This window comes from Crocodylus porosus, unplaced genomic scaffold (genome assembly GCF_001723895.1).
Source record: "Crocodylus porosus isolate Cpor-Errol unplaced genomic scaffold, CroPor_comp1, whole genome shotgun sequence".
NCBI lineage: Eukaryota > Metazoa > Chordata > Crocodylia > Crocodylidae > Crocodylus > Crocodylus porosus.
The window spans coordinates 7,028,013-7,044,199 of NW_017728931.1; the positions used below are offsets into that span (position 1 = coordinate 7,028,013).

Consider the following 16,187-nt stretch of genomic DNA (forward strand, 5'->3'; position numbering starts at 1 on the left):
AGCCCTGAATTGCTTGGATTTATAGATTCCCTTTTTTTTTCTATGCATAAAGTCAGTCAAAGCAGTGTGCTGATTTACGTAGAACTCAACATTATTTCTTCATTCCTACAAAATGGAATGAAATGGCCTTTCTCCAGCTTGCAGAGGCAGATTCAGCATTGTGTAAAGTGAGCTCTGCAAGCAACAACCCATGCTGCAGGGGTAGCTGTACCCCTACTCTAAGTTTCCCACCTCTCCCACCAGGACAGCACCACAGGATCAGCAGCCAGGACTTTTCTAAATCAGGTAAGAATCCCCCCACTCCTGGGCTCTTGGAACCCCCTCCCCTCCCTTCTCTACTCTGTCTCTTTTCCTCTCATTCACCTCCTCCCCCACCCACTGCTGCCACTGTCCCTGGATGAGAGGGTGCTCCAGAGCTGCTCTTGCCCCACACATACTTCATTCCCCTCCCCCCGGGCCTGCGCCTGGCCTAGTAGGGAACACCCTGGGGGACATGGCAGACAGGTGAACTCACCCACTGTCACCACTGCCACTTTCCCCACCTGAGCCTGGTTCCCTATGCAGACTAGCTGGAGTGGGGCAGGAGTGCCTCTAGAGTCCACCCCAACCCCAGGTTAGCCAGGGATGGAGAAGGAGGGGAAGTGTCACTGAACACAGAAGACAAGCAGGGTGGGGTTGGGATTTTCACCTTATTTTGGGGCTTACAAATAATCTCTGGCTGCTGCTCCCATGACATGGCCTAAAGGGGAGGGTGACCATGTCCCTGCACCCCCTCTGGATCCAGCCTTGCTGACTGGTAGGTTATCTGTAACAGGGGACCCAAGCCCTGTCATGGAGAAAGCACTGATGGGCAGGAAAGGCCCCTTTAAGAACATAACTTTTGTGGTCCAGAGCATCAAGAACTTGGACAGGAGAAGTGCCACTGCTGAGCAAGGTAAGAGGCTTAGCCCTGAACTCTGTCGAGGAAAGAAATCCCATCAGAAGAAGGAAACTCCTGGAACCAGGGGTGTATCTGGGGGAAGGGGTACATGGCACACATGCATCCCTATTTCAGTCAGCTGTGTTATGGGAGAAGCAGCCAAGGGTGGGGTTTTGTTAAGTGCCTGAAGCAAATAAGAATCCTCACTCTCTTTCCCTCTTTGCACAGCAGCATATCTTCTCCCCTCCCCTTCCCTCCTGCTTCACCACCCATCAGTTCCATTGTCTCTGGGTACCCAGGAAACTCCAGAGACGCTCCTGCCGATTGCAGCTGGGTTCCCCACAGAGGTGGGTTCAATCAGGGACTGAGGCAGTAGCAAGATGGGGCTCTCCTCCCTGTCTGGTCCCCCTGGTGTTCCCCCCTGGAGCAGGAGTGGGGAAGGGAATCCTCCTGCTTATGTAGAGGCTGCTGCTTGCTCTAGCTGAGCCTTGCTCCACATACAGCCTGGTTGCAGTGGGGCAGGAACTATGCTGTAGAACTCTGACTTAGCTGGGGACAGTGGCAGCAGCAGGCAGGGGAAAGGGAAATTGGAGGGGAAGAGAGGGGGCAAGAAAAGTACTTGTCTGCTTGAGGGACTTAAAATCAGTCCCTGGCTGCTGCTTCTGCTGCCAGGTCTGGCTGTCCTGGCATGTGGAGGGAGGCGGGAAGCCAGGCTGCAGAATCCCCCAATACCCTACAGTACAAGTCACTGCTTCTGCACCCCTGTTTCTGAAATCCTGGTTCTATCCATGGTGGTATCTGTGCCCCAGCTAACAGGAGAGACGCATGGCCTCGTCATCAGAGGCTGCATTGAAGTTGTGAGCTCTAAACTACAACTGAACTCCAGACTGCTAACCAGTGCAGGAGCTGCTGATGAGGGAAAAACTGACCCCAGATATAGGCCTGCCTTTGGTAAAGTTTCCTGGAGGCAGATGAGGCTGAAAAAAGATGATGGAAATCCCTGTGCCAGGGCTGCCAGTCAGGGATCAGATAACTGGCAGGAAAGCAAGGTCATTGCGCCCCACTGCCAAATTTCCCAACTTGTAGTGACCCCATGGGCCTAATGCAATGGCTCTTAGGGCTGCATTTGGCCCATGGGCTGGAGGTTGAGGACCTGTGGTGTAAGATAAAGTGGGAGTAGCACGAGGTGGAATAGAGGCCTAAGGCAGCGTTTCCCAGCCGGTGTGCTGTGACACACTGGAGTGCCATCAGGCACGTCCAGGTGTGCTGTGCCATTTTGGGCTGGAACCACGCCCCTACCTGCTGCTGCTGTGGACACAGACAGATGGGGAGCATGGCTTCAGCCAGATAGGGGGCATGGCTCCAACCCCAAATGTCATCCAGGTAGCCATGTGCTACCCCCTCCCCATTCGCATCTGGCTGGCCACACACCACCCCTCCTCCTTTGGTCAGTGTCCAGCTGGCCATGCACCTTCCCCTGCTCTGCGCCCAGTGTGCCATGGTGCTTTAGGTAAGTGTGCCATGGGGTGAAAAAGGTTGGGAAACATTAGCCTAAGGGCTAGTCCCAGTCCCGAAAGGGCATATCCCTAACTTCATAGTAATATTCCATCAAGATGTGGTAGGTGTGGTTAGGGATTAACCGGGGAAGATCAGGTGAGACTAAGTAGACCAGGTGTAGTCCAGACACCAAAGGGTGTTACAACCACTTCCTGTGTTGTATCCTGCTGTATCATCCATCATTGCCCAACATGGAGTTTCCTTCCCTTCCTTGGGAGCATCTGCTACTGGCTAGTATTGAAGTTAGGATGGTAGAATATATGAATAGCATGAAACTGAAGATAGGCCTGTTGAAAGTCTCTGGGTTAAGGTTAGAGGGGAGAGCAACAAGGGGGATGTTGTAGTGGGCGTCTGCTATACCACTTCAATCAGCTAGCGGAAGCTTCCAGATCACAAGCCCTGGTTCTTATAAGGGACTTCAATCACCCTAACATCTGCTGGGAGGGCCATACAGCAGCTCACAATCAATCCAGGAAGTTTTTGGAGAGTGCAAGGGGCAATTTCCTGGTGCAGGTGCTGGAGCAGCCAACAAGGAGCCATGCTTTTCTTGATCTGCTCACAAACAGGGATGAATTGGGGGGAATGTAGTAGTGGATGTAGCAACTTAAGCAGCAGTGACCATGAGATGATTGAATTCAGGATCCTGAGGAAAGGAAGGATGGAGAGCAGCAGAGTAAAGACCCTGGACTTCAGAAAATCAGACTTCAACTTACTCAGGGAACTGATAGGCAGGATGAGTTCCTCCCCTGGGAGGGCAGTATGAAGGAGAGAGGAGTCCAGGAGAGCTGGCTGTACTTTAAATAAGGCTTGCTGAGAGTACAGGAACAAACCATCCCAATGTGCAAAAAGACTAGCAAGTATGGCAAAAGACCAGTTTGGCTTAGCAGGGAATTCTTCAGTAAATTAAATCACAAAAAGGAAGCTTACAAGAAGTGGAAACTTGGACAAATAACTAGGGAGGAGTATAAGAGCATTGCTCGTGCTTGCAGGGATGAAGTCAGGAAGGCCAAAGTGCAATTGGAGTTGCAGCTAGCAAAGGATGTAAAGGGTAATAAGAAGGGTTTCTACAAGTATGTGGGCAGCAAGAGGAGGCTGAGGGAAAGCGTGGGTCCCTTACTGAATGGGGGAGGCAACCTTGTGACAGAGAATGCAGAAAAAGCTGAAATCTCATGAGGTTCAGCAAGGACAGGTGCAAAGTCCTGCACTTAGGATGGAACAATCCCATGCACCAGTACAAGCTGGGGGCTGACCAGCTGGGCAGCAGCTCTGCAGAAAAGACCTGGGGTTACAGTGGACAATAGGCTGAATATGAGCCAGCAGTGTGTCCTTGTTGCTGAAAAGGCTAACGGCATACTGGGCTGCATTGGTAGGTGTGTTGCCAGCAGGTCAAGGGAAGTGATTATTCCCCTCTACTCAGCACCAGTGAAGCCATATCTGGAGTGTTCAGTTTTGCCCCACCCCCAACTACAGAAAATATTTGGATAAATTGGACAGAATCCAGTGGAGGGCAACAAAAATGGTGAGAGGGATGGGGGACATGACTTCTGAGGGGAGGCTAAGAGAACTGGGCTTAATTGCCTGTACTCACCATGGTGTTTAATCCTCATTAAATTAAATAAGTTTATAAAATTTAAACTTGTTTATTTTGGAGCATCACATCAGTGTTTGCATGCATTCGGTTTTTGAATGAATTAAGATTTGAAGCATCGCACCAGTGTTTGCACACACTTGGTTTTCAAACTAATTAAGCCTAGTCCCCAGCCTGTGCCATAGGAAAGCAGGACAGTTCAGTGCTGCCCTGTCCCCAGCCTGGGGTCCCTCACCTGTGCCCTGCCCCACAGCTGTGGGTGCATGGAGCTGGCAAACAGAACAAGAAAAAAAAGCAGAAACAATTTGAAAGTGGAAGCAGTTTGAAGGGGTGAACTACAAAAAAGTTGCAGTGCCATTTGGTGGACAAAGATGCTCATTACATATCTTTGAGTGCCTCTGTGTTTGTACACAATGAATCTATGGATATGACACTTTAATTCTTGGTGGGCCAAACTAAACTACATCTGACGAGTTTTACTTTAGTGCACCAGAAGGACTTTTAAAGCATCCAGAAAACCTGCTTGTGCAAACAGTTACACCATTGCAGTGCATGAAAGGGCAAAAAAGGTGGTGTATACAAAGACACAATTAGTCTAGAGAAGAGAAGACTGAGAGAAGATTTAATAGCAGCCTCCAACTACCTGTAGGGTGGTTCAAAAGACAGTGGACTTAGACTGTTCTCAATGGTGGTGGATGACAGAACAAGGAGCAATGGTCTCAAGTTGCAGCAAGGGAAGTTTAGGTTAGATATTAGGAATAATTTTATCATAAGGAGGGTAGTAAAACACTGGAATAGGTTACCCAGAGAGGTTGTGGACTCTCCATCCTTGGAGGTTTTTAAGATCCAGCTAGACAAAGCTGCAATGATCTAGTTGGGGATGGTCCTGCTTTGAGAAGGGGGCTGGATTAGATGACCTCCTGAGGTCCCTTCCAACCCTAATTTTCTATGATTCTGTGATTCAGTCTAGAAGTCCAATATTCATATATTTTAAAAGATAAGATCTTTCTCTCATGGCTGTATTAGTTTTATCTGCATTTAAGCAGCTCAGAAGAACAAGACACTGGGCAGTTTATTTCTCACTGGCAGCATCCCTGCCACTTTGATTCTTATAGTATTTCATTGCAAATGTAATCTCTAAAAATAGTCTCAGCCAGGACTTACATAAGGTTAGAGGAAGGCTGGGTATGTTACGCAGCAAGAAAAAACATGAATGTTTGAACAGTACTTTCCACTGAGGGACTAACTCCAGGACAAACCATTGTTATCTGTATCTAGATATGTAGATATCTAGATATAGATATCTAGATATATACACAGCAATTGACATATATATTGAATATATATGTGTGTGTGTATGTATGGGTATTTATATATACATACGTATATAGATTTATGTATATGTATGTATGTATATATAAATACCCATACCCACACACATATATATAAAACTGAATGGTAACTAATGCATGTAAGCATTCATTTCACTTACAACTTGCACAAGTCCATTGGGCGCAGAATGCAAAAAGTATAGTCAACAAAGTTTCTGGAGCTGATCCTGCTTTCAGTTACACTAGCATAAAATGAAACTAATTCTGTCTGCTGTAAAAATAAATCACCTCATTCGCTCTTACCAGAGATGAACAGAGGACAGAGCCTGAAGTTTAGATGCAGAGTCATAGTTCATGTGAGCTCAGACCTGATCTTTTTAATCTGGGCCTTATCAATTTTTTATAGCCTATGAGAGGAGAAGAGTGACTTTTCATCTCTTTTTGCTGAATATCCAACTTGCTTGATTTGATTTTTCTTATTAAGCATCAATCTCCGCCAGAGCCTAATGGGTTTTTGCTTCCCTGTCATCTAGCCAGTAATCAGAAGCTCTGTCTTCAGACGTTGGCCAATGACTATTGCTGATGCAAGATGCAATAAATTTTGGCTCACTCTCCAGCAGCAATATCAACTCAAAATACTAACAGATGCTAAAATAATTCTGGGGTCAGTAAAGGTAACAGATAAAATTCTAAGGTACTTAAGGAGCAAATAGGTTGAATAAGAAGAGCAAACTTTTCTGAACTTGGCTACAGCTTTGTATCTCTCAGTTTCTTGGCCAGGGCTGGATTACTCCTTTAGTAGCCCATGGCAAATAAACTCACAGGCCCCAGGCCAGTTGAAACACCCCTCTCCACCTTGGCGCTGCTGCCCGCAGGGAGCAGGACTCAGAGCCACAGCTAGGAAGCAGCTGCTGCTGCAGCGAGGCCTGCAAAAGGGAGGGGAAGGGAAGAGAAGAGAAGGGAAGAGAGGTGAATGGGGCTATTTGTGCTGATGCTGCAGAGGAAAAGACCAGGGTTGCCGGCATGTGACTAGTTTGCCTATACATTAATCTGGCCCTGCTCTTGGCAACTGGCAAATAAATGCACAAAAATTGGGTTATATATTGAAAAGCTTGCTTGATATGTGTTCAGAACTACGGGGTGTTCCCATTCTGTCCACTTTAGTCAAAAAACAATTATATTGTCTTTATGGTAAATCAAATAGAGTTTAAAATATACAGCTACTGTTTTGACATTGGTGATGTCTGACCCCTGGGCAGGTCTAACGCGTTCATAGATTAAACAATTTATTTACCAGTGAGTTTCTTAAATTAATTCAGCTTTCATAAATTAATCCAAAATAGTGCAGCTGTTTTCTGGTAGGATGCTTACTACATGTAGATCATTGATGTCTTAGGATAATATGGTGTTGCATCATATCCAAACTTTTTCTAAAGAAACTTGAGGAAATTTCCATTTGAATGACAGTGTAGTAGCGCATCAGATTCCTCAAATGATAAAGATCATAGGACATCTTTAGGATCTGATTGCAAATTTACAACAAATCATCTTGCCAAAATTAAGCATATTTACTCTGGAAAAATCTTAGGAATGCTTAAATCCAAATACTTATATTCAGAAGTCTCAAAAAATTTCTTTAAAAGAATGCTCATGTTCCTCATTAAGTGCACAGTTGGTTACTGCATGGGTAAATGCTCAGTATTTCTTTTTATCCTCATTACAAATTGTGTGGCCCCATGTCTTATGTACTACATAATAAGAATTATTAATAATGTACTAATGCACTAATTAATAATGTACTAATAATAAGAATTATTAATTTCTTTAAGGTCTCTTTCTAGAACATTCCTCACTGTGGTATCTGAGCAACTTACAAACATTAATTAATTTATTTTCACAGCACTCCTTGATGTAAAGTAGTACTTTTTTATTATTCCTATGAATAGGATACTGAAGTGTACACATTTTGGATGTCCAGCTGAAGATACCTACAGCCTGATTTTTCAGAGTACTTAGTATTTTTATGGCTCTCTCTCTGTTGTCACTTGCTACCATGAATGTGCAGTGAATGCATCACTCAGGACCTCTGATAGTGGGAGGAAACATCCATTTCCCTGGAATCCATTTGATTTAAACAACAGATTTTTTTTTTTCCATCCCTGCAGCCCTCTCCTCATTCACTATACACTTTCTATATCCATCAAACAGATAACTTACAGACTTAATTGGCTACACAACCCCATTTTATTTCCTGGAGCTGTGGAAAAACAGCATGCAATTATGCATTTAAAGACTATATTATAATACATTTTCACCAGACACTAAAGCAACCCTCATTTGCCAAATGTGATATACTGGAGTTGCTTACTTTGTTCTTTAAACCACGGAGTAAACAGGAATTCCATCATATGGAATTGTACTGGCCCTGATGTGGTCCAAGTGGCAGGGTTTGCACCTCCAAGAGCCACAGTTCACACCTCTATCACTTGAGTACCTGCTCATACTAGTCATTTACCCTTGATGGGTAAGTGTACATTGCAATAATAGGTATGACTGCAAAGTATGTAGCAGTACCTGAGTTTGCTACAAACTAGCTAGTTTGAGTACCAAAAACAATTTAGACACAACCAACTAGGCGTCATTGCAGGTTGCAAAACCTCTCTGGGACCCTAGTTAAATACAGAGGTGCCTAGACCATGATGAGCTCCATGCTGTCACTGCAGTAATGCCATCAGTGCCCCTGCCCACTAGTTTAAAGAACTTTTGAAGCATAATGGTGTCTTCTGTGAACCAGAACCCAGGTGAGACAGAGATCTCATCAGTAGAAATCACTGACAGCCTGGTTCTAGGGAGGGATGCTACCTTGTAGATAAAGTTCTGCCTCTGTTCCCTGGCTCCCATCCCACCTCTTTCTATACTTTCCTTCCTGCTTCATTCTCCACCTCCATCATTTGTATCTGTGTACGCAGCCCCCACACCTAGATTATGTCCCAATTCTCCATTGCTGTTTTTTTTTCTCTCAAGCCCAACCTTTGCTTCTCAGCCTGTACTAGTAGAGTCAAATGATTACCTTGGGCCTTTCCAGCTGCACAGACCTAAGGAGAACACTGAGAGCACAGGGGAGATAGTGTCCTTGCTGTTAGTTTTGGTGCCTGGCACTGCAATGGCCCCTAACTGTAGGAAGAACAATTGCAAAAAAAGTTCTAGTTATCCCCGTAACACTCCAGAATAAAGCACGTTTCTTGGCTTGGTGGGATTTCTGTATATGACATCTGTTAGCACCTGGGAGCTGTGCGGGGATGCAGCAGAAGCAGAGATGAAACTGTTTGGAGCATAATGATGCTGAACTCTCATGTACTTCTGCTGATTATGTGCTATCTGCAGTTTTTCAGTGGTTTATAACCTGGCCAAATTTGGTCAGATTTTATAGGGCTGACAAAAGGCAACTCTCTAACAACAGGGCATATCGTATTTCCATATTTCAAGCTTCTGAACTAAACAACTACAATACTTTTACATTTATAAGAACGTTACAATTTAGTTGCTAGAATTTTTTTAACTTTGCTCTAAGAAAAGACAAAATTGAAAGGAACCCAGCACTGAAAATTTCAATTCAAAAGGTTAAAATTTGCCAAAGTTATGAGCAACTAAAAAGGTCCTTATAATATTAAAAATATCAATTCTATGATGTGCCATCAACACTGTCTCTATTTAATCTTATATTGTCTTAGAATCTACTTTGGGGCTAGACATGGAAATGTCTCCCTGCTTTTCCCCTGTAGTTAGTTTTTAAAGTCTTATGAATGGTTTGCTTCAGGGCATCTCAAGGTTACTCCTGACTTTTTTTTCCAGCCCTTCACCTATATATCTTGCAACCTCCTTTTTCAGAATACTTTGAAAATCCCAAAGGTTGAATCTTAAGTTTGACCTTCTGCCTCTGCTTCTGCAACCTCATGTTGAAGTTTACAGCTTAGAGCCCATATTTTGAATTTTTTCTTAAATGTAATTTACAGTGTATATGCAATTGTTTTAGGGAAGTATATAACCGAACTATTAAAATATTCAGAATTTGTATGGATTACTAGAAGAATAAACAAAAAAGTTTAAGGCCAACATTTTCAGAAGTGCTCACCAATATTGGGTGCCTGTGTTCTGGATGTTCAACAGGAGACATCCTGCATGTCAATTTTAGAGGTGTTGAGGTATAGTGGATAAAAACTGGGGCACTGAGCACCAGTGATCACTTATTTTTTATAAGTTTTTATAATCTAAGTGGTTTTATTTTAACCACTGAGATTTGTAGGTTTCAGTCTTGATTTGTATGGCATAGCTGGGAAATAAAGCATAAACTTTGTTTAATAAAGACTCTATTTACAAGTCCTTACCTTGATCATAGGATCCCTGTGATAGCACCAAGACTCTTGGTTTCGCTCAGCAGTGTTGAAGTGAGGTGGAAAGGGATACGTAGGTGCAGAGAAAGAGGAACAAACAGAAAGACAGAGAAAGCCCAAGTAGAAAAGTATATAAGTAGTTTGGGTTGTTAAAAATAAAACCAGCACGCTGAGCCATGTGACCATGTGGCTCGGCTTACAGAGATACCATTTCACTGTATTTATTAACACTGTCACTTCTGGAATGATGTTTAACAGAGAAAGCAGGAGGGGAAGAAATGACTCATGTCTTTGAAATTAGGTGTTCAGTCAAATGGCTAATAAACATTTTCCACATACAAGAACTATTTTTTGTGCGTGTCCTGCAGTCCTTTAACATACCCATGCTACCACTTATTCCGAATTTAAGTTGAACTGCCCATACTGGTCTGTGCCCTTCATTGGTCTCATAACTATGCTTTTTCCTCCTATTGTTATGAACTCCAGCAACAGAAACTAATACACAGTAATGGCATGTGTCTAATTGCCTTCAGACTTATTTCTGTACTGCAAAAAATCCAAAGATACAAGCTACTTCTATTTCATGCCTCTGCCATTTCTCGGGGGGAGGGGAGGGCGGGGAAGGGGGAGAGGGGGAAAGAGGGGAGAGGAAGGGGGAGATACCATGTTGGTGGAGAGCCAGAAGCATTCTGCTAAAGTCGAGGCCAAGAAAAGGCTTACAACTATCTTCAAGAACTAACTATAGCTATTAAAGACGGCTTGACAAAAAAAAGGATGGAGGCTAGTACACAATACGTCTAAAATGCATTGTTATTCCTACACTATTTAGGACCAACAAAACTTTATCTTTGGGCACATCTTACATGAGGTGCTTAGCTATGCAGTAGCATACAGTAGTTTACTGTGCAGTAAGCATGCACAGTACCCACATGTGCATGCTTACTGCACAGTTAAAATGCTTAATGAGTAAATTTGCTACCTGCAATTAGTTATTGCACATGTAGATGTGACCCAGGAGCAAGTTTGTTTCCAGCTCTGCTGTGCCACTCAGGGGCTGGCCTGAGGCTAGCCCCAGGGCTCTGGACTTGGAGCCTCTCCTGCCCCAGGGCTGGGCTGCCTCTATGGTTTCCTGTAGGCATTTTGAGTCCTGGGGCACACCAGCAGGGAGCCCGAGGGTACTGCAGGTCCCTGTGTCCCCCTAGGAAGGCCACACACCAACTGCCTAAGCCTGCCTGCAGCCCAGGACTGCTGCCTGGCACTGCAGTGCAGTTCCCATGCCATCCAGTTCAGCAGGGTGCTGCAGGTTGCAGCCAGGCCTGCAAGCACCCAGGCCTAGCTGCAGGCAGCTTCTGGCTGCTGGAGCCAGCTCCACCTGCCTACAGCCCACACCCAGCAGCCTGCTATGACTGCCTTAGCTGCACAACGGCCAGTCTCAGCCATGATGGGGCACAGAGACAGCTGTGCAGAGGTCCATGATGGTGTGCTCCTTATCCATTGCCATGCCCATGCTGTACACACCACCCGGAGCCCCAGTTGGTCCATGGAGGAAACTGGTGACCTCATGGTGCCGGGTGGAAAGGTGGAGGTGCAGCACCAGTTTGAGCAGAACGGACATTCCAACACCCACGTCTATGAGGTGCTGTCAGGCCAGATGTGGGAGCACGGGCACTCCCAGTCACTGCAGCAGTGCTGCATAAATGTCAAGGCCTTGTGGGCACAGTGGGTCACCATCACAGACCACAATTGTTAGTCAAGGATGCCCATAATTCCATGCCTTTTATGTGGCAACTGACAGACACTTTTTAAAAAAAATACATTTCTCTCTCTATATATATACATATCTCTATATAAATATCTATATAGATGTATACATACACACACACATATACACAATCTTTCTGTCTATATGCACATCATCTAGCATATAACTTTCCATCACACACCTTAAACCACATTAAGAAACTGTGCACCTGTTACAATAAACGCAGCCGCTCCCCTGCATCCCCATGCACCCACCCACTGCCCTTCCCTAACCCAATCTCAGTCCCTTAGTCCAAACCCTGATCCGGGGTTTGCATTCTCAGTTCATTCCCTGTCCTTGTAGCTGTTGATTTTGCTGTCACTTCCATTGCTGCTGATCCTGTTGCTGTCTTCCTCGCTGTCTCTGGGTCCAGTTGCGTCACTGACCTTTCCTTTTTCTCTGTCCTCTTCCCCTCCCAGGGGATCTTCAGACTGTGCCAAAGCCCCTTTTCCAGGTGGAATTGGCTGTGTCTACTGATGGACATACTCAGGCCCCAGGACCCAGGCCGCTGTCTATAGCTCCATGGGTGGCCTGCCCGAGTTCCCTCTTTGGCCTGGCACCCCTGGTGACACATCACCAGGAGAGGGCCCCTTGGATGTCCCGCAGCCTGTCCCACCTAGCTTACCAGCTGCACCCTCTACTAGCAGCTCAGGGAGCCTGGGCCAGTGCCTGCTTCACCATTTCTGCAGACCCAGGTCCCACCGTGGGGCACAGCCAGCCATGACACTGCCAGCCATCAGCAGTGCCAGCTCCTCCCTGGGCAGGGTCCCCAGGCAGGCACCCATGTGCTGTGCCTCACCATTTGAGGACACTGCCTGGAGCCACATGCCATTGCCGACCACCATGACTGCATGAAGCCACCAGTCGTGCCAGCTCCAGCCATGTGATAAGGTCCCTGCCCCTGCACCTGCCCCAGCCCCAGCCTGCCTGCACTCCTCTTACCTGGGGATCTCCTCCCACAGCACACAGGGAGGTGGGAGACAGTGCAAAACTTTATTGAGCAGCTCATGCCCCTGCAGCCAGGTGGGCACAGGCCTCTCATGTCGAGCAACATGTCACTGGTGGCAGCAACGTCTTCTTCGGCAGCGGGATGCGACTCCAGGGTCACCACCACCCACAGCTGGGGCCCTGCAGATGTGTCAGCTCTGCCAGAGGAGGTCCCTGGAAGACACCTGGTCACAGCATCAGACAACCAGCTGGCAGATGCATAGGCCTGGTGGGTAGAGGACATGGTATGCCAGGACAGGTGGTGGGCAAAGGACATTACCCATGATGACACGTAGGACTGGCGCGAGGAGGTGTGGAACTGGTGCAAGAAAACATGGGACCGGGCAGACAGGGAGTTCTGAGTGCAGCTCCTGGCCCTTGAGCACGAGCAGGTGGAAATGCTGTGGGAGCAGAACACTATCCTGGCCCAGGCAGTGCAGGCCATGGATGACAAGCACCAGGTGCTGTTTTAACTCTGGCGGTTGCCTTCATGCTGCCCCCTGCCTAGCCTCCAACCCTATCCCCACCTGCCCCTGGCAGTCACCCAGTGATGACCAGCAGGCCCTGGCCTGGGCCTGGGAGAAGATCTTGTGCCACCTTCAGCAGCCAGAAGCCCCTGCCCTGGCCCCTGCCCCAGGTCTGGTGCCATCCAGCCCCCTGCCTAGCCCCATCTCTGGCCACCTGTCCCCAGGCTCTGCCCCCTAGTCACCCCTAGTCCACGGCCCCTCATTAAGTAATAAAATGGGATTCTGGACTAGTATTCAAGGATTAACATGATACCTCATTCAATAAATGACAGGAAGGCTTTATTTACTACAAGTATTCAAAGTTAAATAAGCCCAAAAAAATAAAGTTGTGTGTTTAGGTATAAAGTGAGAATGTCTCACCGAACAGGCAAAGAAAAGCAGTCTGTTTCTTTTCAGCTTCTTCAGGTGCCGATCTGCTCACCTCCAAGACAGCTGGGCACAGTAGCAGTTCATGTCAGAGATTTCTCACTCTTAAAGCACGCATTGTTAGTTGTTTCATTCCTCTTCTTATACCCTTTAGCTCAGCATCTTCAAAGCATTCTTGTAGTTGTATAAGTCAAGAGAGAGTCCCAAGCAGTAATTGGCAAGAAAATCCTGTTAATCAAACTGTTCATAATTGGTTATCAGAAAGTTCTAATTTGAATGAATTACTACTACATTTGGAATATATCAAGAAACTGATTCACAATCACAAAAAACACAAGGTTTTTGAGGAGTCATCCTTGAAAGAGCAAGGGAACCAGTAAAGCAAAACAAAAGTAGAGAAATCTATCACATATGGAAAATGACTCTTCCTGCACATAAACATGAGTTAATTGCAAAAGAAATATTTATCAAACTAATTCATCAAAGATAAACATTTCACACAGCGACATACTAGGCAACTAGGAGCCTACTTAAAATTATCATGACTATAGTAAGATAAGCTGGAAGTGATACCTCATTATTTCTTCTCAGATGGCCTAGCTGTCGACTCACATCCCCTTGCACTATGCAATTATCATCAGTATTTTGTATTTTAACTTTTGTGAGTAGGCCCCAGCTTAGCTTGAGTTTCACAGTCATCACCCCCCATACCTGGAAGGCACACAAAGAACATTATACACAGTTTTCAAAGGGAAGAAGATATTTTATTGTTGGTGGGTGGTGTAGGTGGTGAAGGTGCTCTGTTGGTTGACAGGGGAGAGGGGTCTGTTTCATGTAAGGGAAATATAAACTTGTTCTTGTGAGATGGGTTTTCAGTGCCCATGGTACTGGGGTGGGCGGGGCTCTGTGGGTGGCAGTGCAGGTTGGCTAGAGTAAGGAGTGCTGGAGGAGGTGATTGGCCAGCACCTGCCACACCTGATGCCCTAGCCCCCACTTGTGGGTGTGTGGCTCTCCTGGGGCCTTGGCACCTCTGCATGCTGCACCTCCTCTGCCCAGGCCTTGTGGAAGAACTCCCCAGGCCTTGCAGATGTTATGCAGCATACAGACTGTGACAATGACCTGGGGGGTGTTGTCCTTGACAAACTCAAGGCTGACAGTGAGGGTATGCCAGTGGTCCTTGAGGCGCCTGAAGCCACACTCCACCAGGGCGTGGGTCTGGCAGTGGTTAAAGTGGGCCTGGCAGGGCAGGAGCAAGTAGGTGGGGTCCCTAATGAAGAGGGGCAGGACAGCCATGGCGCAGCTGCAGGTCCAGCACCCCAGTGCAAAACATTCACTCTCCACCAGGTCTGGCAGGCCAGAGTTCTAAAGGACATGGTGTTGTGGGCACTGCCCGCCTAACTGGCACTCATATGCATAAAGGCCCTGTGGTAGTTAATGATGGCCTGGAGCATGAGAGTGTGAAATCCCCTCCAGCTGTAATAGTAGTGGCCTCTGCGGGACAGGCAGGTGATGGGTATGTGGGTCCCATCCAGGGCCCCAATGTACTGGGGGAATCCCAGGGCACAGAACCCCACCATCACCGCCATGGGGTTATGCAAACAGAGCACAGTGTCTGCCAGCAAGTCCTAGAGAGTGCTGCACGATTCCCAGATGGCCTTCCTGGTGGTGACCTTGTTTATGCCAAACAGATGGCTGAGATACCACAGGCTGGTGGGCGTGGGCAGCTTGAGCAGGGTGAGAGCCAGGAGGGTGCCCACAGAGAGGGGCGGCTGCATGCTACTCCAGGTATGGCCAGATTGCTCCAGCAAAACACAGAAGGTTACCTGGGTCATGGGGAAGGCCTCCAGCCACTGCTCATCATCCTAGGTATGCTGGACAACACCAGTGCTGGTTGGCCCAGCAGGCCCAGAGGGCTGGAGGCCCAGGATGGCAATGGCAGCCCTGAGGTGGCATCCTGGAGCCTGTTGGTGGTGTCCCTGCAGCGGTTCAATGAGGTGGATGGGGTTGAGGCAGCAGGTGCGTGGCAGTGGCCCTGGGACAGTGAATGGCAGTCTGGCAGGTAGCTGCTGCACATGGGGAACTGGGTGGGCCAGATGGCCCTGGGCCAGGTGGTGGTTGGTGCATCAGGCCAGCAGGGAAGCGCAGCAGCCAGCAGGAGTCCAGGGTGCTGGTCACTGCTGCCCATGGCCAGGTCTGGAGCAACCATGATGCAGGGAGGCACAGGTGACAAGGAGAGTGCTGCCACGTGTTGCCTCTGCACTACGCATGCTGCTTCTGGCCAGGGAAGTAGCTAAGGAGCCTAACTTCTGTTCTGGGAAAACTGGTAGAAATAATAAAAAGAATTGTTCATCCATGTGCTAAATATGACTTGCTGGGGAGGAATCAACATGGCTTTTTTCATGGAACTACAGAAGGATCTGGCATGATTGAGTGAATGTGCAATTAAATGGCAAATGCATTTCAATGTAGATAAGTATAAAGTGATGCACCTGGGCAAAAATAACCCAAACTATACCTACATTATGATAGACTCTACAGTAGCTGTTGCCACACAGGAAAGAAATCCGGGAGTCATTACGGACAATTTGCTAAAAACATCAGCGCAGTACTCAGCAGACATCAAAGAGTCAAAGAAATGTCAGGGATTATTAATAAGGGAATTGTAAAAAAAACAGGAAGAATCATCATGTCTCTTTATAAATCTATGTTGTGTCTATGCC

General features: G+C 46.8%; 1 protein-coding gene across 1 annotated transcript in view; it reads right to left on the reverse strand.

The window, feature by feature from the left end:
• FBXO40 (F-box protein 40) overlaps positions 1 to 10,368 on the reverse strand; it is a 38,078-nt gene extending 27,710 nt beyond the window's left edge. The window contains 3 exon segments of the mRNA XM_019544122.1: positions 9,781 to 9,852; positions 9,855 to 9,922; positions 9,925 to 10,368. Of these exon segments, the coding sequence (XP_019399667.1) occupies positions 9,781 to 9,852; positions 9,855 to 9,922; positions 9,925 to 9,964 (180 nt within the window). The 5' untranslated portion in view covers positions 9,965 to 10,368.
• Between the last annotated feature and the right edge of the window lie 5,819 nt (positions 10,369 to 16,187).